This window comes from Sander vitreus, chromosome 12 (assembly GCF_031162955.1).
Source record: "Sander vitreus isolate 19-12246 chromosome 12, sanVit1, whole genome shotgun sequence".
Classification (NCBI taxonomy): domain Eukaryota; kingdom Metazoa; phylum Chordata; class Actinopteri; order Perciformes; family Percidae; genus Sander; species Sander vitreus.
This window is the reverse complement of record NC_135866.1, coordinates 10,218,894-10,245,080: the sequence shown is the minus strand read 5'-3', so window position 1 is coordinate 10,245,080 and position 26,187 is coordinate 10,218,894. Positions and strand designations below refer to the sequence as shown.

At 42.6% G+C, this 26,187-nt stretch overlaps 1 protein-coding gene across 1 annotated transcript; it reads right to left on the bottom strand.

The window, feature by feature from the left end:
• Positions 1 to 7,400: 7,400 nt before the first annotated feature.
• pax3a (paired box 3a) lies at positions 7,401 to 24,839 on the bottom strand. Its single transcript, XM_078263662.1, has 9 exons — positions 24,755 to 24,839; positions 23,771 to 24,006; positions 23,150 to 23,279; positions 22,776 to 22,919; positions 13,528 to 13,727; positions 12,727 to 12,892; positions 12,400 to 12,620; positions 8,540 to 8,803; positions 7,401 to 7,418 (listed from the first exon to the last, which is right to left on the bottom strand). The coding sequence occupies exons 1-9, from the start codon at positions 24,837 to 24,839 to the stop codon at positions 7,401 to 7,403; spliced, it is 1,464 nt and encodes a 487-aa protein (XP_078119788.1).
• Between the last annotated feature and the right edge of the window lie 1,348 nt (positions 24,840 to 26,187).

Below are 26,187 nucleotides of genomic sequence, written 5' to 3'. Positions count from 1 at the left end.
TGTAAGATAGAAAAATACAGATATACAAATATTAAAGGGCTGTTTAAAATCATTTGAATTTCAATCAATGTTTGTTCTTTGACTTATCAAAAACGAATTGCTTAGTTTTATTTTTACACTCAGTAAATATGTGTGCAGCCTTTTTATGGTCTTAGGTTTTAGTGTACCCCAGCCACTGCTTGACCTGTGTGTCTCTTCCTTGGTCCATGCTTACCAGTAGAGAGTGTGAGATCTTGCACTACACAGCAGAACGCTAAATATATTTACATAAATGATCGGTCCTGATGATGGTCTAAGCATAATGTGACCCATTTACCACATCATAAGCATTCAGTGTAGGTCAGTTTGAGGGAAATATCTGTGTTGCACAAACCTTTCTTTTTGACGACCGATTTCATTACTGCCACTGGCAAATTTTGATCAACACCAGTAGATGGCAGCAGAACCACAGCATAAACAGTCCTCTACAGCACCTTGCACTAAAGATACACCAGCAGGACTTGAGCATGCACAGTCCGCACTGCTACAGGTAGAAGACTTTTGCTGAAATATATGAAAATGTATCATTGATCTTAGAGTCTGAGTCAACAAGAATCCTCAGTAGTTATGTTGCTGCCACACCTCTGCAAACTTAATAACAACCGTAATAACACCTCAGGCTTTTGACAGTTTCCTTGTACTGGTAGCATGGGACAGTGATGACAGCAAACAGCACAACTCTACCAGTAGTGCCACATCTTCACCAGCAGATGGCAGCATATGCACTGATTCCGACCAAAGGTCAGACTACAGGACCACTATCTAGGGTTGGGCATCGAGAATCGACTCCTACTTGGAATCGTTTCAGAAATTACGATTCCAGTGAAATCGTTTCTTTATTGGAAACGTTTGGAGGATTTGGTTTCAAATCTGATCATGGGTTCCAAATTTGACATGCTCAAGTTTTGGTCTCTGTAGCGGCCAGGCGCTTGTTATGCTGCAGCCATGGTGCACAGTAAATGGCACTCTGGCTTTATTTTACGTTGAAAAGCCCGGCAAAACTCCAACCCACAATTGAATCAAAATAAAACGTTCCTCTTATTTGTGAAATAAGCATGTGACCCGTTTCAACTCCACCCCTCAAAGAATCGGAATTGAGAATCAATAAGAACCGCAATCGAAAGGAAGAACTGGATTGGAACAATTGGAATCAGAATTGTTCAAATCCAAACGATGCCCAACCATACCACTATCATCTCAGGTACAGGCAGTGAAATAGGTATTTGTCTTACCCAATGATTAACAGTTTGAAAGGAAAGAAACATTTTCTTTGACTCTTTCTCTCTTCGGGTGTATTAAACAGGATTGTTCACCTAAAAGTCTCTTTTTTAAACCACGAGAAGAAAAATGAAGATGTGATTTTAGAAGTTGGATGTAGCGTAAGCACTTGCAATTTGCAAACAAGCATCATTAAGTTACAGTAGTTCACAAGAAAGCCACCCATCATATATACTCTGTTTGCTTGTGTATTTAGAGTGTGTTGTCTCTCTCAGTTTGTAGCCCGAGCCCTTCTGCAGCAGAGCGGTGAAGGCTGCACCCTGAAGTGGAGACGCATCAAACCCATCCAAGAAATGGTCTACTTTCATACAGTAAATCATCTGTGTGGCCGGGCCCATCGCCAGGTGGGCCATTGGGGTGCAGCCGTGGGAAAGAGAGGTGCTGAGATAATATATAATAGAATAATATATAATATAATATACCTTAACCCCCAGGTTGAGGTTTGTTATCCGTAATCGGTCACGTAACAACCCATCTGTCCCGCTCCCTGTTATCTGCGATATCTCTTGTAATTATTTTCCAGATGGTTTTCCTATAGTATTTAGTATAGTATCCTGTAGTCATTCGTCTGTAGGCCTGTTGATCTGCTGATTCAGACAGCCTCTGGCAGGAACTAAAACATCTTCAAATGCAGCTTTCAACCAACAGCAATGCTTAAAAGTGTGGTTTCGTCATGAGTCTGTGCTGTGTCTGTTAGTTATACTGATGACTAAGCCTACACATTTCTTAGGCTACATTTCTTAACTGTGCTGTTTTTTTATACTGTCATATTGTTTTTTTCATAACATTGTATAGTGCTGTGAACATGTGATTTACAAAGTGGCAAATATTTTTGCAATAAAATGTAATTAAGTTGATCTGTAATGCTGTGGTTTTATTGGCTAAATCACAAAAGCATTGCATGCATACATTTAAAAAGAAAATCACGTGGCATTGAAAATTTATATTATGAATGCAACAATCTCACAAACTAAATAGACATAATCAATTCCTCCTTGAGTTCTGTCCAACGATACATAAAATGAAATGTATGAAATAAAATGTAGGCTAAATGTTGACGATATTTCCATCATTTTCCAATATCGTTTTTAATGAAGGCTTAAAAAAGACCCTTTCTCTGGCTCCGGGGACTGGGTGTGACTAGAGTGAGAACAGACTGAGAGAATATGAGAATTGTTTGTTAAAAGGAAAATTGCATTAATGATCAATTCCCACTTCAAGCCTTTGGTAAGAAAATGACTTGAACCCATACTTAACTCAGTCAGCACTATCTGGTCAGAGTTAAATGTTTAAGAAGCTCGCCCAAAACATCAAGGCAGTGTTATTTGGCTGGGTAGGATATACACGTGGTGACCCCAGCACTTCAAGGGGAGGATGAGACAAAAATGTAATTATGAAGCTGAGGGAAGAAGAAGAAGAAGAAACAGGTCCACATGTGGCCTCGGGGACCGGCATAACCTCTGGCAGCGGATAGTTCAAATCAGACAAAGCATTGTCAGTCCAGACCCACCTTTGACCCCGGATGTTTTAATTTATTGCCAACATTTAATACGTTTCTTTCCTTTCGTTCATTCTTTCTTTGATGGTCATCCTGTAGCCTACTTCTGCTGCTAGTCTGCTAATCTGAAGCGTCCTCCCCAGTTCTCCGCAAAGGTAACGTTAGCGATGTGCGGTGCAAATCAGAAGCGTGTGTTCTCTGTAAACTCCTCTGCACAATCCCGCTGCGCAATTGGAGTTAATTCTACAGAGTGAGTCTCGGGTTCACGTTTCGCCACAGCTTTGTAAACTTAGATCATATGGGGTCACCGGGAGGTTGAAGCGGCCCTGTAGCTGCGCGTCCACTCTCCAAAGATCAGTTACAATGTAGAATGGCAAAGGAATGTCGCTCAGTCCCTGGCTATTGCATGGAGCTTTTTGGCACTAATTAGAACCAATTTGCGAGTGGGGTGTCATTATAATTGATTCAGGAACATTGTTTTGCATTCATTTACATTTTAGGCACATAGGCTTAACTATCTTAACCGTGGTTGATGCTGCAATTACTGTACATCCTAAAGATGTGAAATGATACGTTCAAATCATGTCCACATTTAAATACTTTACTGGTTTATACATAACAAAAAACAAAGTCTAATATAAATGCTTATAAATGTCTTTAGCTTAAATGCATGGAAATAATGTGTAACCCTTTACTAATTTGTTCAGTATGTTCAGTTAAGTTAAATTGAATTCAGAGAATGGAAAATCCAATAGCAGATCAATACTCTCTCTCTCTCTCTCTCTCTCTCTCTCTCTCTCTCTCTCTCTCTCTCTCTCACATACACACACACACACACACACACACACACACACACACACACACACACACACACACACAGTGTCCATGTTGTCCACACCATCAGTCTACTGAGGTATCCCTGGTTCCCTGTGGTGTGTGCATGTCGAAGGCCCCAGTGTTATTGATCCTGATTGGGCCTCACAGGAGGAGATTCCGGCCTGCCATTGACCCACACTTCTCCACGTTTCCACCCTTCTCTCAGATCATCAGAGGCAGCCGTCTCCTCCTGGTTGCTTGCCTGCTTGCGTGAGATTTCTGATTGTCAGATGGAAGGGGGAGAAGGGGAAAAAATGAACTTACTACAGGTTTTTGCAAAATCACTAGCAGGTCTTGCCTGAGTAGTCCGCACTGACGTTTTTCTGGCTTGGTGACTGTCAAAACATTCCCCCATGCGTTCATACCCTCCCTTCTTCTCCTTTAGAAAGCTTGTGGCTCACAGGCTGCTCTCCTCTTCAAAGTAAAACTTCTCCACCATGTGGCCTGTGTTGAATTTTTGTGTTGACGGCTCTCCAGTACTTATGAACTCCTTGTACGGGTCCTTTTTGTCCTCGACGCTGCCTAAGCACTTGAAAAGTGTCATGGCAATGAAGGAGTAGAAGATCATCACAAACAGGATGTAGCAGTAAGCATTGTCGTAAGTACCCCTGGAGTTGGAGATGGGAGATGCTGGACTGGTGCTGGGCAGAGGGCTCACTGTGGTGCTGGAAACAGTCATGTTGATTTGCTGTCCATTAATGTCCATACCAGTGTCCTCCAGAATCCGCTGGCATCCGGAGAGAAGAGAAAGCAGGAGAGTCCGGTTCATGAGTTTCATAGCTAAATTAAAGGTGGAAGACTTAAGTGGAGAATTTTGACAGAAACAAAATAGATATTTGACAGAGAAGGGACCAGGACGACTGAGAAAAGACTATAGATAGAAAGTGTGAGAGGCAGGCACTCACCACTTTAGGAAAGGCACGCCGTGAGTCATCCACCCACTCTTCAAGAGACCTGATAAGGCGGTATTTCAGAGATAAAGCGCACTCCTTCTCTGTCCTCTTGGATGTAGCTTAAATATTACAAAAGCACAACTATGACCTCCTTTTGAGAGTACTTTCTACAGAATTGTGTGAGTTTGATCAGAAATGAATCTCAATCATTCATACACTCTAAGATTACAATTCCCAGAGCACATTTTGGCTCACAGTATTTTCTAAAGCTCCCTTTTAACTCTTTTTCTTTTTTCTCAGCCCGTCCTCTTTGTGCTCCTTGCTTCACTTTCAATGTGGGGTCTTGGAAGCTGCAGAGACGCTTGGATTGTTGTCAGCTTCGGTCAAGTAGTCTACTCATTTCAAAGAGTGTTGGGGTCAGAGGTTAAGTTGTCTCCAGTGTGTTGCTGCTTGACTGACACTCCGCTCCAAAGCAAACCCTTTGGCTTCTTCACTCATTGTGTCTTACAAGTTGAGCACTTGTTAAAAAAAGGAGAAAAAAAAGTTTGTAAATAGTAAAGAAAATAGTGAAATGTGATCTTGCCTTGATCTTATCTGTTGGCTGTGTTGGACACCGAACATAAACATGCAAACCTGCCAACACACAAATACTTGCATACAAAATAATATTTCCAACATACAAAAACAAACATTCAGTGTATGTATTCTCACGCATGCACACTTACATATACCATGAATGACAGGGACAGCTGCATACCTGATCCCTAAACCTCCAGAAGAAAAGAAAGGAAAAAAAACTGCCAGGGAGTGATAAAAATGCACCAGTGATATCTGTAACCTTTTGAGGAGTCTGCCAACTGGGTGAACAGTGTTTTCGTTTCTGTTAGGAAGCGAGAGCTGAAACCATTCTGCACCCTGTACAACCATGCCACTGACTGATGTCCTGGTGTGACTATGGGCCGCTGTGCTTATATAATTTATAGCAGCTCTGCTTTAGTCATTAAGGGGTGTGAAGGAGCCCCTAGGGAGCAGGAATTTGTCCAAAAGGAGTGTTTATGAAAGGGGATATATTTATGATTTAGTGCTCAAGGAGTGTGCACGAGGGGTGCTGCTCTCAGAGAGTAGCTCGTCTGGATTTAGATAACAGGGTAACAGCTGGTATGTTTAAAATGGCATTAAAGAGAGAAAGAGAGAAAGAAAGAAAGAAAGAAAGAGAGAGTCTGACAGTTTATCATAGATTTTTTTTAAAAGGCTCAGATTTTAATTACTTACATTTTTCCTATTTAATTTTAGTCGGTTTACAGTTCAATTATACTTTCTCTAAATTGAAATTGAAGATCTAGACACTAAAGCCTTCTCCACACTGCCAAGAGTACAATTCTGGAGAATAAATACGGAGGACTTTAAGCCTTTATTTGTTCATTTGTTGGTCTAAAATCAGTCAAATGTAGTTGTTGAATCTAAAAATAATAGAATTAGATTATTAAATACCCACCAGGTTTATTTTTTAGTTATAGAATGTTTACTCAAACAAAAAATCTTTTTTTTTTTTTAACAAATGAGGACATGACCAATGGTAGCTACAGCCCTGGTATCCCATTAATGACACTCAAAGTCACAACTTTCTACATTTTTATATAGTTTATTATAAATAGTAAATAGTGCTGTATTGTACACAAAACTTACAACAAAATCATGTTTTACGCCAATGGAAATGGAAATTATACAAAAGAAAAAAACATGTATAATGAACATTGTGTAAGACTTAAGCACTTAAGAGCACCTAATACAAAACATACAGAAGAGACGTAACACTTGAACAACACTAAATAAATAAGAAATGGAACGAATGTTTGCAAGTTTCTGGTGAAAACTAATTTAACACATGCAAAAGAAAAAAATTAACTGTCACACTGAATAATGTATTCACTGGCAGAGAATTTTTTGGCTTAATGACATCACGACTAGGCTTGCTATTTTTCATCGCTGGATGATTTCCCCTGATTTATCAATGCACACAACCCAAAATTATTGACATTAAAATGAGAGAGCGTATAATCAGGGACATTTGATCCGTGTTAATTTACATCACATGAGGTATGAATGTATTGCACTTTCTTTGGGTTGCAGTGGTTTCACTATGACTTCACTCGATTCATGCCTTTCTGGTGGTTTTCCCGGTGTATTTCCTGGTGTATTTTCATTTCAAAAGTCTTATACAAAAATCGCATCAATGTACAGTAAATATTATTTTCCTAAGACATTGTGATAAAGAGATCCTTAGAAGGACATTTCCGCTGAGCACCACACGTTATCACCGTCCAGCCTTTTGATGACTGTAAGAAAACTCCTTATCCTCTATCCAGTTGGGCCACAGAAGCACAGGGGTCTTTCCCAGGTCCACCTCTCTGCCACTTATTACAAAAATCTAATATGGAATCTTGAATGTATTTACCCCCCCACCCCCACCCCCACAAGCCGTGCTTGGTCCATGGAGCGTGACGTGACGCACAAGCAAAGCGATTGCCAGGTAACAGGAGAGGCTGCGCCTTTGGTCCTAATTATTGCAGTTAACCCCCCCTCCATCGCCATCACTACACCTCCATCTCAACTGGTTCCCTTGCTGAAGCAGAACACCTCAACCCCTTCACCCACCCAAACTGCTCTCTCTCTCTCTCTCTCTCTCTCTCTCTCTCTCTCTCTCTCACTGTCCTCGAGGCTGGGGATGTTTGGCAAAGGCAGCAGGGTGGGGGTGTTCTCTGGCGATGAATGTCAGACTGGCCGGGAAGCCTCCTGTTCAGGCCATGTTGGGGGCTTCATATAATGAAAGGCACCTGAGGAGAACAGGGAAAGACAGAAGGAGGGATAAAGCCATTCTTTGCATTTCATTCAGCTTAAATCCTTCAATGGTTAACATAGCAAAAAGTGTGAAACGTGAAGTTAAATGAGAGGTGTGATGTTGACAGGAAGGCCTGTGAAAGAAGCGTTTAAGAGCACATGAGAGCAGGTGAGAATGGAAACTGGGGTCCTAGGTTAGATAATAAAACTCTCAAAACAGGTGAAGAGCTTTGGGAATCTCCTGAGACGTTCTTTGAACCTAATGTGGTCGGTAAAACTAGCCTGAGACTGAGCCTTGGCCTGGATCTGTGGCTCTGCTCCACTGATCAATAACAACTCTAAATCTGACCTTCAGTGGGACACATGGTTTTAATCCTGGCCTGCCAAGGGCCATAATCGCCCCCTGTTAAAGAGCCCCATACCCTCCTTTAACACACACACACACACACACACACACACACACACACATTTCCCCAAACCCCCGAAAAGCTACATGTGGGTCTCTCCCAGGACTGGATAAATTAACGACATCAAGATGTTGCCACTGATGGGCCGGTCAACATGTGGTAGTGTACCTCAGATCAGCCCTAGCAACACACCGCACTCTCCTCTCCCTCCTGTCAAACACACTTTGGGAAGTGGCTCCTTTCATTTGGGCGGCTATCTTTGTTACACAGGGGTCATTACATGGCTAGGTGAGCTACACTGAGGGTTTGATAGGCAAGCTCATCATACAGGGTCATGAAAGGACAGTGAGTGAAAATGTGAGTGTTAGGATAAGACCCGGACATGCCTCCGCCATCAGGCCGCGTGGATAGTCGGATGATGGTAATGTAAACTGAGGTAACCTGGCCACTAGCGCTCTCTAACATACATGTAATTTCAGCACAGCGTGATTTGAGAAGCTCGCTCATCAGAAAGGTCTGCGCAATCATTGTGGGCTGTGAGTTAGAAAGTATAAACTAAATTGCATTGCCAGAGCAGGGGTTATAGAAGGACATAACCTCTAATAAATTAGAGATGTACTTAAATTTAAATATAGAAATGAAACCCCTAAATCAGTATGAAAACACCAGTTAGGTAAACACTTAAAGAATAAAGTGTTTTTCAAGCATACCTTGCTCTGACTGTACTGTCCATACTGGTAGGATGGATGGTGGTCCATGGCGTAGGCTGGGGAGGTATAAGAAGGTGGGCAGTAAGACTGGGTGCTAGGCAGGGTGGGCATACTGGTCAGGCCTGGTAGAGCCTCCAAGCGCTGGGAACCATGACAGCTGGCAGCCATGCCACCATTGGGCTCCAGGCCTCCGGTCAGTGGGGAGAGGGCAAAGTCACTCTGGGACTGATGTGGCACTCCACCTGGGTTCAATAGGCCCATTACCTGTGGGGATAAATAAGAGGAAAACTGGGTGATTAGAATAGAAAATCACAAAGTAAATTAGTAACACTTTATAATTCCGTTTACCAATACATTTAAAATGAAAAATACATAGCCAATTTTCCCACTTTTGTTACACCATTCAGTCAACGTTTCCACTCCACTCAGGTGGCCTATAGTGTAAGCCCTCTCCTTGCTTATTGTCAGAAATACATTATTACTGGCTTCCCTCACACATGTGGTTTCCCTTTACTCTGCTTGACTGATTGGGGAGCTGGTGGTGGCTAAAAAGTTCAATCCTTTAACATACTAGTGGTTTCTGTTGGAGTTATCCTGTCAAATTTATGGATGTAGAGGATATTTTTTCACTTTTATTTGTCCATATCATGACACTTGTGGGCTTGTAGTATTGTGTTACAAATGGAATTGATAGAAGAAGAAAAAATGAAGAATCTAAGACATTGGCTGATCATAACATAAGACAAAATATTTAAACAACACATTTGTGAGAATGTGATGCATTTTAAGGTGAATTTAAACCGATTTGTATTCGTCCACTGATGAATTGTGTCTCTTTTCTTATTGTCTGTCTTTCCCTCTCTCACTTTCTCCTGATGTCTTAAAATCACCGTGTCCTTGTGAGGCCAGGGTGAAGAGGCCAAAGGGTACGTGGGAACGAGTAGCAGGGTGTGTTTGTGTGTGTGAGAGCTACCTCTCCTACGTGTGGTATTGTGTATTTAACAGTAGGTGTGTGTGTGTGTGTGTGTGTGTGTGTGTGTGTGTGTGTGCACGGTCATGTGTAACATAAGCATTTTTTGCCCTGATGTCAGGGTTGTAAGGGTATCGGTGATACATCGTGAACAGCTGCACATAGGTTTGCGTGAGAAGCGAAGTCACGAAAATGTCTAAAAAGTGAAGTTAAAGAGGGAACACGAGTTACAGGGAAAAGAGTTACAGTCTATGTAGGAGAATATACTTCTAAGACTAAGCAAAAAAAATAAGAAAATACACTGAAAATAACCTGAAAAGAAAACAATAGTGTCCTCTGAGTGATGTTAAAACAGGGCTTTCCTAACTGACAGCCAGCTCGCTCACGCACGCACGCACACACACACACACACACACACACACACACACACACACACACACACACGTACCCATACTGAGGCCACCTCAATGTCTTTAATGTATGTAATTTACAGTTGGTCTGTCAGAGTGATCTGACCTCACACATCTGACGAACACATCAATGCAGCCTACCACCAAACCATTATTATTATTTATCTTACTGTTATATACTGTAAAATACAAAAGTCTGTTGCACACAGAGTCCATCACAATTGGAGTATTTATACATGTAAGGTGCATGGTTTCCAGAAAATACTAATTCAATCCAGTTACCATAAATCTTCATGCAGCTTTAAAAACTGTTAAATGTATCCTTTTCCTAAAGCATCAGAAAATGTTGTCCATCCATCTTCGTCCACTTGTTGTAGTGTTTATTGAAATATTTAATTCATTAAATTATTGTAATACAAATTTAAGGTTTAATGGAAAAGATTTTTTTCCTGGTTATCGAGTGCTGTTTCTCCTTGCAACATCACACATACATGTGTGGTATGTGTCTGTTAGTGTCAGAGGGTCTGTGTCTATCTACATTGCTCATACGTTCAGGCACTTTGTGTGCAACCGAAACGGCAGCAGTTCCCGATGGTGTCTGTTTTGAGGTTGTTCCGGGGATTAGGTCTCAGGGGGGTGCAAATCCTGGCCGCTCGCATGCTTGCTGAGAAAGGGTTTCTTTGGTATGCACCAGATCAGCGGTGAGACGCCAGAGACCCCGCACCACAGGGAAACCACTGGCCTGACTGAAGCTCTAAATACAGAGCTAACTGCTCAGACAACGATATCACCTATCTAAAGTGAACATTATCCATATCAAAACTCCATGGCACTCTAATGTGACTATATCTGGAGTTAACTGAACCCCTGAATCTCCTGATGGATACAGTAGCAGATAGAGTAGCTTTTATAGACAGATTTGGAGTTCAGATAACCAGATCATTCCAGGGAGGATTTAACACAAAGTAGACCAAGCTGTGGAGCTATTCCAGAAAATTGAAGGCCGTCAAGTTTTCTAAGTGTAGAGAGGTCTTCATGTATTAACTATCAATGTCATAGAATTTAATCAATTCTCATTTCCTCTCTCTTATTAAGTTCAAATCAGGGAATTAATTCTATCCTCGTCCTAAATAGAGAAAACTGTATTGCAATATACATTTAAACAGCTGCAATGAATACGTGAATTAAAACAAATTAGCCAACAAAGTGAGTCATTTGCATAAATTACACACTTTGTTACGAGGGGATAGATTACTTCATTCCAATCAATTAAGACACTGGAACATTCTGTGATTGCAATTCCAGACTGAGAAAACATTCCAGGCCTGCCGTCGTCCCTACGCAAGATGAGATGTCCATTCTGTACGGAGCTGCCCACTGAGGTTAATGCTGAAACCATCCATGAGGCCACAGCACCTTTAGCCTTTTTATTGGAGCTAAAATCACTGGTGACCCTGTGGGTGTGTGAACTCACACCACAGCCATGCGCTCAGTTACAGGAGAAGATTTGCATACCAGCTATGTTTCAACAAATTACGAGTTAGCTCAGTTGGCTCCGATTAAAACCACCAACCACTGACGCTCACAGCTTTCCTCATGTCATCTGTTGTTTGTTCTCCCCTGCCCTGTCTATATACTTTTATCTGTCCAGTGAAACATAAAAATCTCCAAAGAATAATGATTTTAAACTAATGTTCCTGAGGAGAAAATAACTAATTCTAGTCCATAACTAGAGCTCATGTATCAAAGCAGTCAATTATACTCAGCCACAATGGTGCCACCTACCACTCTCTGACCATGCACCCTGGCAGCCACAACAAAGATCTTCTTTTTTTTTCAATATATCTACATCGTCAGGCATTCACATAGTACCAAACCTGCCTGAGGCAGTTTTTTATCTGTGCCTGACAGGAGTCTGAGATACTCTCTCATGGGAATTAGTACCCAGCATGCATTGCATGTAGGCCGGCCACCCTTTGTGGCGGTTAAAAGCTCGTTTTCCGCCTGTTAGTCCATCTTCTGGGCTGGTAGGGAGCCACTGATGGACACTGATGACTGTGTAATCGACCATAATTGTCTTTTCAGTTTTGATTTGTGTCATCGTCCAACATCTATACATCCTTCCTCATGTCTGGTCCTTTCTCTCTCCCCAAAGACTGACGTTTGCCACATTTCAAACTCATCAAACAACCCATCAGAATAAACAAAAATGAAAAGCTACCGTGTTGCTTAGCCTAACAAGGTTTTCATCAATGTCACTGCAATGATACCTCCTAGGTCACACACACTGTGTGTATCATTATCCTTCCATATGGTGCATCTCATAAACACCATGAAGAACTATTAGTGTCCTGTTTCCTGGTGTGATAACATATGTGTGTGGGTATATGAGGATGTACATGTAAGCAGGTATTCATAGGTTTGTGTGTTTCTATTAGTATTTCTATGTTGTATTTTAATAAAGGATGTAGTTGACGAACCTGTGGTGAGAGGCTGTTGCCGATGCTGGGGTTGACAGTGTTGGTGTGTCCTGTCGGGGACACAAAGCTGTCCGAATATCCTGAGAAGCCGTGACGTCCAGAGGACAGGCAGTACGCAGAGCTTCCATCCTGGGAGCCCGCTGATGAGCCGAGCCCACCCTGGTGCACAGAGGTGGGGGGCAGAGGCTGCGGTCGGTGGACTGTACTGGGCTGCTCGGATGCTGCAGAGAATAAAACGTTTTACTTAAAATCCCATTTTGGTTTTATCCCGAATTGTTTTTTAAGCATACATTTTAGGCATGTTTGGGTATGTTAAGCTGAACCCACCTTGAGCTATAGAAGTGGGAGTGTAGGGGCTGTCAGACAGCTGATAGGGCTGCAGGCTGGACATAGCTGATGGAGGGAAACCACCGGGAATGAGGTGGTTAAACGCCATCAGTTGATTGGCTCCTGCTTGCTTCCTCCACCGGGCTCTTCTGTTGCTGAACCACACCTGAGAGAAAAACAGAGACAAGTGTGTTTCATGTTTATTTATTTGTGTTAACCCAAAATAATAAATTGATTTGTTCAGTACATATGTGTGAGTGTGCTTGGTGCTTGTGAATGTGTGTGTGTGTGTGTGTGTGTGTGTGTGTGTGTGTGTGTGTGTGTGTGTGTGTGTGTGTGTGTGTGTTTTCGTGGCCTATCTGACCCATCACAGGAAGCTGAACAGACAGAGATCTTAACATCTAGAGTGTGCAGTGAAACCACAGACATTACATCTTTGTGTGCTACTGCAAGTCAATAGGTTAAGAGCGTAGAGACAGAGAAGACATCTATTTTGGAATCTTTTCATAGCCCATTTGCAGTGTCTGACAAAAATAGTGAGCCGTCTTCATAAACAGTGGGCGCAGTTTATCTGAGTTTGTCTGTGCCTATACATGTGGAGAAGGGGGTCAGGTGTGGGGTTGATGGTGTCGGGCCATTAGACACATGTCTAATGGCTGTAAGGAATGTGTGACAACATCCAAAGGCAATTTAACACCCACAAAACACATATCCATGACAGATCGACACATTCCTATGCTTTCAAGATTGGGTCTCCGAGACTTTTGAGTGTTAAAGAGTGTGTCTGTGCAAGTGTCTGACCTGAACTCGAGCCTCCGTCAGTTTGGCCCGCTGAGCCAGCTCCTCCCGCGTGTAGATGTCAGGGTAGTGCGTGCGTTCAAAGGCCCTCTCCAGCTCCTCCAGCTGCTCCGCTGTGAAGGTGGTCCGACTGCGACGCTGCTTCCTCTTCAGAGGCAGGCCTGGCTCTGAGTCCACGTCGGAGCCCTCGTCCGAGTGACTGGCTGGAATTGCAAAACAAACAGACTGTTACTGTGACATTCAAGGGAATCAGGCTGATACAGAATCAAACTTTGGATAAATACTAAGCTGGGACAGATTTGAGACAAAAGGTTGTGCTGAGTACAGAGCAAATTTAAATTGTGTCCCTTGAACTCCTCAGTGGTTCCTGAGGGGATCAAAAGCCAGAGGCTTCTTGAACATGGATTAAAAAGGGACTAGATCCCTCTGGGGCATCTATTTCCTGGGACACTGTGTCTCTCCCAGTCTTAGCCCTGCTGTGCGCTATGCCGATAGGGTCCCATAATAAAGAGCAGGCAGCCTTTTGCAGGTGCTTCTTAATCTGTTTGTTCAGTTGAGGGCAGGAGAGAGCGACTGGGTAACTGGGAGACAGCCATTGGGATCTAATTCAGCAGAAGAAGGGAATCAATGAAGGCTTGAGACTAGAGACAGAGGACTATTGCTGCCTTTCGGGGGGAGGTTGCCCGTCTATTAAATAATGATTAGGCTCCACAAACCAGCGTGACAGCCTGCCATTGTCCGCCATTACATGTCTGCAATCCCCCATCTCTTTCTCAGTCATACGCACACTCACAAACATGCATCTGCTGCATCTCGGCAATGGGCTTTCACTCAATGAACGCAGTCTATGACAATGTGTCAAACACAGATGGACACAAGACAGAAAGAGTCGGAATCCACTCCCAAATCCACCCCAGAGGGACCTCTTAAACCTTATGAGGAAGGTTCACTGCATCTTTTTGACACTCTGCAGACTATGCAGCCAAACACCTAAGCTGAGAGAGAGAAGAAATAAGAGACTCAAAAGCAGAGAGACAGGTGTAAGCAACAGCAAGGCTTCAGCAGAGGACTGAAGCTTGTCCGTTTCCCCAGACTTCTCATTCTCCCTCTGCCCTCCAGATTTAAAGCTTTAATTAAAAAGTGCCAAGTCAGACATGGAGGGGGGTAGCAGGGATCTCCTCTTGCCTCTGGAGCCTCTGGAGCCAAGCAGGAAATGTTTGTGCCGGTTGCCAGTGTGTGTCTGACCAGGCATTACACACGGATTTGCTCCCTGGGAATGCTGCTGTGCTCCGGGCCGCCAGCACACAAGATTCTGATGCTGAGAGAAGCTCTTTATTACATTTGAACCAAGGGCGCCACGCTGGCATAGAGTCTCACAGAGGATTGGCTGGAGTACTCCTGGAGCATGCACTGTGAGTTTGAGATGTGGTTTGTTCTGGTAAGAATGTGGCCTGAGACCAGTTGGAGCAAATTGTATAGTACAACAGGGATAAGGAGAAGGCCACACAGCATGAAAACATGATACTTTTCCTATGAGCACATAGTCAAAATTGTTTGAATTAGTAAGTGAAACTTAGATTCATCAGCACGTAAACAACACGAAAGTGGAAGACTACAAGAAACAGCAAGCAAAGTAACATGCAGTGTCATTACCATTTTAATGACGGAGGAACAGAGAAAGAAAGAAAAAGACAGAGAACCAATGACAACGCAGAAACGAAAAGATTGCAGAGGGAGGGAAGGAGAGCTCATAAAAGTCCTCAGAGGAGAAAGCTCCCTATTGGCACTGTAACTCATGTTAACTGCAGGGTGGGGGTGGATCTCTCCTCCGTTGCCCCCATTATTTCTGTCTGTCCTTCTCTTTTCCCCCTCCTTTTTATTATTAGTAACTACAGAGAAAACACTCCGTCACAGACTCTCCCTTAATAGCAAATGACATTGTTGCTTTTGTCATCCTCTGGCTTGCACTCTCTCTTTTGCTCTCTTCCTCTCTCACTCGCTGTCTTTTTTTTCTGTTTCTTTTTTTTTTTTTTTAAGAAGTGATGAGGCCAAGCCTTTGTATCTTAGCAAGGAAAAGCCTGTGGCAGGCCTCTGTTGGACCGATTACCACGCTCCATCTGTAGGAGCCATCAGGGACGCCCGGGCCCGCATTCAGGGGTCTGTCACCTGCCCAGCAGGGGAGTGCAGGGAGGGGGGGGGGGCTGTAGGGTTAGATGGGGGCTGTAAGGCCAGGGGCTGAGTGGGGGGAATGAAGGGTGGGAGGGAGAAGGGGAGGCACAAAAGGGTCCAGAGAAGGGCCACTGGGGGCTGTGGAGGGGCACAGCAGGGGAGCACTCCTTCATCCCCTCCCTCCACAGCCTGAGGGGCACAGAGCTGGGGGGATGGGGGAGTTGAAGAGGTTGACATGGAGAGGAGATGGGAGGCTGAAGGCACCTGAAGAAGATGCTGGGGAAGGGGTGTGGGGTGCCAAGCTAAGGAGAATGGGGGTACTGGTCATTCATAAAAGTGGACCTGTCCCTTTCCATCTCATCCATTCACTTCACTTCTCTCTTTCTGTGTGCTCACCCGTCGCTGCATCCACATTTCTGACATCTTCAAACAAGGCTCTTACGTTGCAGTGGATCGATTTTAAGGCACACTGATGCAGAAGCGGACTCAGAGAGGGTTGTTCCCACACATTCCCCGCGACAAACAGCAGAAGAGGATACTAAAACAGACAAAGGGAGGCCTCGACCTCCTTACTTAAACACCCAAATCAAATTTTACGCTGCAGATAAAGCACTAGGGAGCTGAAAATACTCTATAGCTGCTCACAGTTTGGCTGTGGCCCTGACAAAAATCTTGATAGAAAGATAGATTATTATCCGTGAAGCGGAAATTGGGGCTGCTGGAGAGTTATCCCTAAAACAGACGCTTTTCAAAACAAAGCAAGATGTAGAGTAATAAACTGATAACAAGCTAGTTTAGATAGTATAGTGGATGGTGGATGATTTATTTAACACAGTTTGGAGGCACAGATTAGGGGAGTAGAGTATTCAACAAGTGAATTCAACAGGTTCCTTTCCTTGATCAGAAACTCCTATAATTAAATTAAACAAGTGCATTTACAGGTGTGTTTGTGCGCACACACATAGTACACACGCTCAAAGACCAGCAGGAAAAGGACAGTGCTACAGATCTACCACTCAAGGTAAACAGAACCATTTATCGATCAAGAGAGGAGACTGACAGGCAGGGAAGATAAACTCCAGAGTGTCAGAGATGTGAACTTCGGGGAACGTCCAGTTCCATTAGCTTCACCTGCAGCAGCAGGGCCTCTAACAGTTCCAAAAAAAAAGCGAGGATTCCAACTGCGAGAATAAAGACTGCTCTTGTTTACTGCGTAGTCTACATCGGCCAGGACTCGCCTTGCCAAGCATTCATCCCCCCCTCCCATCCATTCAAGAGATGTAAATTTGAAGAGACATGCACAGACGCTCACATCCATGTATCCAAATTCACACACATAGCTTGAAATGGCAAAAAAAAAGAAGAAAAGTGAATGAGGTGAAAAGAGACAGTAAATGCAAGAGATAATCAAAATAGGTATTAAAGGAAGGTACGTAAAGAAGCAAGGAATTGGGAGAAGAGAGAAAGAATGAAAGGAAGGATGGATGGATGGGAAAGGGATGAAGAGCCTCAGTGAGAAAGAGAAGCCGAGCATATGGGGCAGTTTATAGCCTTGTCTTGGTAGGGGCGGCTAGCCCTTCCTCCAGGGGCTGTTAATAGAGAAGGTAATTGAGCTGGTGACATGTGTTCGCAACACAAAACAAAGGGCAGAAGAGACAAATGAACTAGTTATTTGCCCAGGGAAGTAGATCTGGCCCTTTCAGGCCACAGAGCATAGTGCGACTGGGACACTGAATAAAATAGTGGCATGCCACATAGAGCCAGAGCGAGCAGATGCACTGGAGGAAAAGAATAGTTAACTGACAGCGTATGGGCTCAGCTGGGGTTAACAGTTAAGGGAAAAAATGGGAGTGAGTGGGCTGCTCACTTGACTTGCTAAAGAGCCCCCAGGATCCGCAGCTGCCTGGGAAAAGGGGGGGGCAGATAGAGAGAAAGAGAAAGGGAGATGATGATGTGATGGACAGAAAAAAATGGAGTGAATAAGCGCAGGAGGTTGGCACTTAACGGACAAAGAAAGAGCTGGCGATATGACTATGAAAGATGTATCTCTGTCTAATATTGGTGAGGTGACAAAATGCCACAAATGGCCCTTCATGGCTATTATGTGTGCCCAGTGTGCGGTGGTTATTATTTAGTTCCACCATGGTGCAGTTAGGTGACAGTTTCACGGTGGCATTTCCACCCTCGGGGCATGGACAAAGCCACGGCACAGAACCCACGTAGGGACAAAGCAACAGGCCAGTCTGCCGCACGTTCCAGTCAAACGGAGACTAACCAGCAGAGCTCATTCTCAGCCCGGCCGTGTTTAGGCCAGACAGCCAAGCAAACCAATCCCCTCACTTAGAATAACCAGCATATACTCTCTCCAAACTGCAAAACCTGTTCTTGAATTCACACAACAGATTCAAAGCCTATGCATCTTAAAGTGATGGAACACTGATTCCCTGATCTGAATTTAGGGAGTTGGGTCAGTTGTCATCTTTTCCCAAACATTATTGTAACCTCTTTTTCCTGGGCCCTGATAGTTTTAACAGTCAAGTGACCCTAGGTTAGCCCCTGACCTTTTCACAGCTACTGCACAGCGCTGCAGTGAAGACGGCCTCACCACTGACCCTGCAACAAAACTTCACACACTCAACAGAGAGAGAAGACATCATCGCATTCCACGCTTTCTTTCTCTCTTTTTTACCCTGCAAACACTCATTAACACTCATTTCTTTTGGTTTTATGAGCTAGGCGTGCAGATTTTTTTTAAACTTTTATTGTCGTTTTAATGCCTTTATTTGGACAAATGTAGGACATAAATGCTGTAACTTAGAAAACATTTTTTTTTAAAATACATAAAATAGACATAGGTTATATTCATTTTTTTTTTTGTGGAATTTCTTTTTTTCAAACAGGAAAAAAGACATTCATCAAAACAGCAACAGAGTTGTGCTGGCGTGCCCATAATGTGCAATGTGCTGGACGAAACAGCTCCACAAAAACTGAGGCTAAACAAAGTTAAGTGATTGACAACGCTGTCTGGCTTTACTCAATTAACTATCCCATTGTGTTCCTCTTTGCAGAGTCCCCTTGCCCCCGACCCTTTTCTCTTCACACTACTTTATCCTCCCCATCACAGAGTTTTGCTTGGCTAATACTTCCAAGGAAATAGAGAGCTCTTTTTCTACTGGGGCTCCTCTCCTTGACCTTCCTTTGCTCACTGCTTCTCTTTCAGTCACTTCACAGTGTCTTTGGGGTTAGTGGGGAGAATGCGGCGAGAGTACATCAGCGCAGAGAGGCCGGCTCAGGGCAGGACCCCGGCCCATTACTTCAAAGTTGGCCTGCATTCATTAATTGTCCTTTGAATTAATATTGGAGGATCACAATGTGGGTGCCAACAGAGAAAGAGGCTTTAATGAAGCATAGAGTCTGCATTCAGTTGCAGATCAGCCAGTGTGGGTTTTTTCTTTCTGTTTTTGAGAAAGAGGGAGCCCTGAGAGTCATGCCAACACAGAACGTAGAAGTGTTGAAACTTTTTTACTAATTCATTTATTAATACAAAATTAAAATGTGTTGGAAAAGTAGCAAAAACTGGTTTCAAACAACACTTACTGATGTCTTAAAGTGTTTTCTATGTTTAATCTATCTATCTATCTATCTATCTATTGTATATATCTTCACCTCTCAAGGGAAAAAATTTAAATATTGTGACTTTTGGTTTGTTTCCCCCTTGAACAGTCCACAGGACTAAACTAGCATTATACACACTATAAACACAGGAAAACATAGAGTGAGGCCCACATAAAATTCTCCATTATCCAGCCCTGAGAGGAAAATGGAAATGTGGCTGTAGCAGACATTCCTCTGGTTGCATTGAGGCCTTCTGTCTCCTCTAAACCTTCAATCGTTTAACTCATTCACCGTGGAAATGCAAGGACCCCTAACAAAGACACAAGTTGTAGAAATTCAACATATATCTCTCTGTTTACAGTTGTGGGTTATTGCCGTGCTGCCGGGTTGGGTTTGCTTCCTGCGTGTGAGAGAAATGTATCAGTTTATGTTCTTAGATGTCTCATGAGAATATAAGTTATGAAATTTCAAAAATTGGATTAGATGGCTAGCATGTGGCAGCTGCACGTGGAAGTTTGCTACCGTGATAATTTTCCCCTTTCGGAAATGCATATTACAAAACACATTTTAACTGCTTTCAAATATGGTACAGTCTCCGTTCTGCTCTCCTTACTCTCTTAATTTCCCTCAATCTAAATCCATGCCAAAGTCACGGGGAGCCAGTAACCCAGTTTATTTACACAAACAAAGTCCTACTCAGCTCCTTTGACAAAAGCAGCTAAATCTTTCATGTTTTGTCAGCACTTGATTCCTCCTGTCCCTCTGGCTATTTGCCTGCCTCTGGACAATAGAGGCAGGAGAATGGCAGCAGATTGTTGGAATGCACCTCAATGAAACCAATTATTACATGTTGACTGCGTTCACCATGGCAGATTTGAAAGAACTGGGCTCATTCAATTTGGCACCGCAGGATTCCCTTTAAAGAAAAGTTACCCCTTTGACTGTTTGTATTTCTGAGCTTTCTTTTTCTTCTTCTTCTTTTTCCCTTTCACCCCCACTGCCATTAATGGATCCTGCAAGAGTGGCAACTCCTCTTTCAAGACTTTGGTTTCTTTAATTAGTTAAATGAGGCTAAAGTGCTAACAGTAATAAATAGGGGAAAGGATGCTATCTATTAATTCCGTGCCACTAATGGCAAAAATTAATTATTGGCACAGTTGCATTATTCAATCTTCCAATTAAACCATGTACCAGAGATACACTGAGTTACATGAGGTATATTCCTGCGTTATGGGCAAATGTGATAAATGGCACAAATAATTCTTCTCAAGCTGCAGCGCAACCATGCATGGTGTTTAAATGATCTACACTGGAGTAAATTATACCTCCATAACTCAACACTTCAAGGAGATGTAAACAACTTTGCATCGGATTCATCCCAGCAAACATCCTTTTCCCACAATGCTCCAGCCACTTGTTAATGCCATGCAGACCTGGGCCTGCCCAGTATACTTTATCCCACAAACCTTAGCAGTCCTTTTCCCAGACAAATAAATCTAAATGAGTCAGCTTTGATCTTAGCACTTAAGGAAAGCTAACAATAGTGGTAGAGGAGAAAGGGGCAGAGAGCAACAGGCCTCTCTCCACCACAACAATAGCCTCTGCAAACACCTACTTAATCAATATTTGGCCAGAAGACACTCTCTCAGTCCCCAAACCACCCTTTTCACATTCTAATGAAGAGCTATAAAAGAGAAAAACAACAACTACTTCCACAAAGAGACACAAGAATGAAATAGTGCTGTTCTGTATATCAATGGAGGAAAGTGCCTCAGAGCTGTTTGCATGTCACTTATTGATGTAAAATAGCTAATGTTATTTGTTTTCTTTCACAAAATTCATACCAGCCTAAAAGTATGAATTAAAGATATTTCAAAAATGTAATTTTTTCCACTGATGACAAGTTTTCGGAGAGTTGTACAAACACACTTATTAAACAAAACAGAAAATGATCAACAAATGTGCAAATCAGATGAATTTAGGAAGCAAGGACGCATCCTAATGAATTGATCATTCTGAGCATTTAATGATTTACTTTACTTAATTTCCTACTTCTTCTTTTTTTTTTTTTTTTGCAGTGATGAGTTTTAAAAGTTGCCTGATCAGTATTGGAGATGTGTCTCGCCTGGAAGAGGGAGAGGGAAGCGCCCACAGATATTGCATGAATGTGTGCGCCCTGGGCGGAAAGGAAAGGGGCGGACTTTGTCTGAGATGAAAGTGGAGAGAAATAAAAGGTTTGGATTTAATCTAGTGCAGAGAAGGGTTTCCCTGCGCTCGCTGGCTGAGGGCGTCACGCTCACTGCGCAAAGACTGTGACAAAAGCTCCGTGCGCAAAAGTAACGGCACCGTTCAATTTGATAACGCGAGGCCTGGCCTGAATTTAACACATTGCAGGCGAAAAATCACGAGCCTTTTGCCAGCTGCAAAATGCGTTAGCTTCATGTTTATTTTTCTGTTAAGTTATCATATGTTACACATTAACAGTAAAACCGAATCTAAACAAACCTACAACAAATAAAGGGAATAAATCTGTGCGTCATTCGACGATATTGCCAGAACACTACCACTGTTTTCCAGAGGTCTAGTCATTAATAATTAACTATAGACTGCATTATGTCTCCAACAGCAACCTTTCCTTTTGCGGCAACCCTCCTCAGACCCCAACAGGTCGTAAATCAACAGGTGTTTGCCTAAAGTCTGAGCTATTTTCCTATATCTCATTTTTTGAATGACAAACTGTAAAAAAAAAAAAATTTAAAAAAATGTAAAAGTGGGCGGAAGCCCCCAAATTGGCACTTTTATGTTTTGGAACAGTCTATAAACCAGGTCGCACCGGGCCTATTGGTGTCCCTGAATAATTCATCGCTCATTGCGGGTTCATAATGTCTTCTGCCGGCCTTTTGTCAGCGCAGTTTTTTCTCCCTTTCTTTCCCCATTTTGAAAGGCCCTGGCGTCTTTTTGTACACCACTGAGCCGCTCACTGGAGTTTGGCTTTTGTGCTCGTCAAACTGAGGTGTGAGTCTCAATGGACTCTCCCTGCTTTGTCCCCTGAAGTTCATCCTCAAGTGTCCGATTGTGTGTAAAAAAAAAAAAAAAAAAAAGGTTCTCATGCTTGGAAGTTAGACAAATGTTTGATTATCCACTTGAAAAAAAATCTCCGCACATTTGTTAAATCTCAGAAGCCTAAACGCATGCGTAAACACTTGAAACTAACTTTTCTGGCCATTTAAACTAAAATTAGTGATCATTCCTCTGTGATAAATTCCATATCTATGAATACCAGTTAAATTAGTTAGTTGCCAGTTATATTTTTTTTTATTGTTAGTATTAAGCTTTAATTAAAAGTTTCCTTTCTAAACTGATGCCGACTTTCAAAAATCAACCATCCACAACCAGATGAGGATATTCTCGGTCATTTAGTTTGCCACATTAGTTTTGGATTGATAAAATGATAACGCTGCACTCACATCTGTCTCCCAGAATACCATCGATGCTGTGTTTGGTCCGTGGTTCGCTTTCCTCCATCTCCCTCTTCACCACTTCATCATCCTCCTCATCATCATCACCGGCTCCGCCGAATTTCGACCGCATGATACGACTGATGGCGCTCACTTAGAAAAAAAAAGGATGGACAAAAAAATGTATATTAAATATATAGAGAAGTTAAGCAGGAAAACAAACACGTCCTGTATGCAAAACAATATTAAAACGTGTTCACCATCTTGTAATTTAAATGTTATGACAGTTTTCTTATGCAATATGAGACAATCATTTTCACATCCTTCCTGGTATTTTCTTTTTTTAATAGGCCTACATCGCAGCTCCAAAAACTGTGGCCTACCTGAGGGAACGTTGTTCCTGTCGCAGATCCCATCTTTCAGTAATTTGTCCCTGATTTCCCAGCTGAACATGCCCGGGTTTTCTCTCTTGTACTCTTCGATTTTCTTGTCCACCTCAGGAGTAGCGGTTTGCTTAGATAGGAGGAAGGAGAGAAGAGTCTTTTTTTTATTTTATTTTATTTATTTTTTAGATTCAATGCCGAATTCGTTATCATGGGCGAGACAGAGAAGTTTGAACTATTTGCCACAAGTTTAGACGGATAAGCAAAATACAGAGGTGACACCGAAGTTCAAAAGATTATTTAGCTTTATCTTAAAGTCAAACTTGTTGAAGTTGAAATATATCTTTTTCACAAAGACTTTGAATCCGCTTTGTTTTGTGTTTATTATAGATTATAGTCTCTGTGTTTCACATCCAAACAGTGGGGTTTGTTCCCTTTGGAAATGACATTTTCCTACAGAGTAACAACTTGATATTTAAATGACATACCAACCTGGCTCTTCTCTAAAATCACTGCTACATTTCACATACAGTCCATTGGTGCTTGCTATCTTCACATTTCAGTTTGTAGCCATAAATGTGAATTTACCCAAACATCAGCGGGCCGTTCTGTATCTCTCACCTTGGGCTTGCTGCCTCCGATGGCCCCCGGTCGGATGGAGCCGGTCTCCTGGTACCGGCACAGGATTTTGGAGACGCAGCCGTGGGACACGCGCAGTTGACGAGAGATGACACACGGCCGGACACCGTGATGGGCCATCTCCACGATTTTATGGCGGATGTGGTTGGGGAGAGGTCTGCCGTTAATGAAGACACCGCCGAGCTGGTTGACCCGACCCTGTCCCAACGGAGTGGAGACTGCACAGCGGCGCATGGGATTCAGTTAGTGCAATACTCACAACTCTGCAGCTACAGTAGACTTAACAATGTGTCTTTGGTTGAAATATTCCAAAACGAGTTAATTTTTTTTGGTTATGTTTTTAGCGATGAGAAACAACTTACAAATTGACAAGGACCTTTGTAGAATATCACCGACGAGCAGTTCCACTTTGAAAGTGCAATATGGAAAATCAAAGACTTGCGTTGTTAAAATAAACTCGTCGTTTATCTTATAGGCTAAATATTCAGCCTTAAAAAAAAAAAAAAAAGTCGAATTGTCCTAAAGAAATAGAAATTTTCTGAAAGTGGCATGAGAAAACAAAACAATTTTCTTTCCAACTATTGTCGATCATGTCTCTCCCAATTAATGTGACAGAGTGAGCCATGATGCCACATTAAAACATAATAATAAAACACACACACACACACACACACACACACACACACACACACACACACACACACACACACAAAAGAATAGCCTAAATAAATAAAATGTAAATTCAATTGACTATCGTGCCACTTAAAATATAGGCCTAGTCTCAACCCGGGATAGTTTATTCATTTCTTTTGTAAAATGACATTTACTAAACGAGTCGTTCATAACGATAGGCTGTTGTTTGCAGGTTTAAAGCTTTTCAGAACTCGAGTTTGTCAACTTTACTGAAGTTACGGACAAGATGAATTTCCTTCAGGTTGTGAGCAGCAACTGGTGGTAGTCCCTTACCTTCCAGAGAGTATCCTCCCCGCGGATAATTCTGGTGAGGAGTCGGTCTCATCATTCTCGGTAAACCTCCAGCAAGCGCTGTCATGACTCCTGACCTTCTGTCAGGTAACAGGTTAAACGAAGCTGCCTTTGTTTGTCGCTTTTAATCCCAACAAAACACCCTTTTGTTCGTCGTAATGTGTCTCTATTCTCTACAGACGCGATGCAGCCTCCTTCTCCTCGAGTAACAGGTTGCCTCGACCGGAGGGAACAGTGGCTGGATCCCTCAGAAGGGATGCTGACTGCTATCCAGAGAGTTTTAATCAAAAGCGCAGGTCGCTGACAGTCCTGCGAGGGTTGAGAGGATGCTTTTGAGAGGATGGATGGAAGTCAAACATTTTTATCTGTGGTCGCTGTCCCCTCTGACTACGCGCTGCGCCTCCTGATTGGTCAAAGACCCGGACGTTCGGGGGCTGGAGGGTCTCCGTGATTGGACAGCAGGAGCTCCCTTCTGTCTGGGTTGACCTCACGAGGTCAGTTTAATGTGTCACACGCGTCTGCTGCTGCTGCTGCGCAGGAAACTTTTCACCAAGTGCACAACTTTGAATAAAACCAATGAAATAACTGCATGGACGAAGAAATCTCTGCCTCTGCTGAAATATAATGTAGCCTATAGGTGAGCAACCTGTTGGGCGTATAGGCTATAGCAGAAGAACGTTTAAAGATTGAAGATGGACCAGTAAAGAGAACAGTATCGGCTACAGGTTGATTACCCTACATAAAGTATATATCGCGTCAGAAAATGTGAAAAACACGGACTTATTTCACTAAGAGCTTTCATTAGTGCATAGTTATCTGGAATACAAATGTTCTTATACAGCATTTATACAGTGATGAGACTGCCCAGACACACACACACACACACACACACACACACACACACACACACACACACACACACACACTATTGCATGTTCAATATTTCCTTGTGATCTTTATCATCATAAATAGTAGGCTACAGCCTAATCGCATTTGTCCATTTTGTTTTTGTTTTTATTACCTACGTGTTTTTGTATTATAAACATTTACTTTAAAAATGGCAAAAGGAATTAAAAAATAAAATAAAAAACTATGGGGGGGGGGGGAATTGCATCGAATTAGACTTAAAGACATCAGCGGTCAGGATTGTATACGTGTGGAGATTTCACTGTAGAGCTGAGAGGAATATGAAAACAGCTACTGAGCAGCACCTATAGTAACTATTACTGTGGTGCATCCCAATCATGTTGGCGCAGAAAGGCAGCAGCACGTGGGAACATATTCACCATCGACTTCATTTTTAATTAGCCTATTCTGCAACAGGGAATATAATACAGATACTTAGCACTTAAAAGGCCCATATTAACCGTATGCAGAATAAAGTTCCTGAGGTTCTTCTCATATGACATTATTGT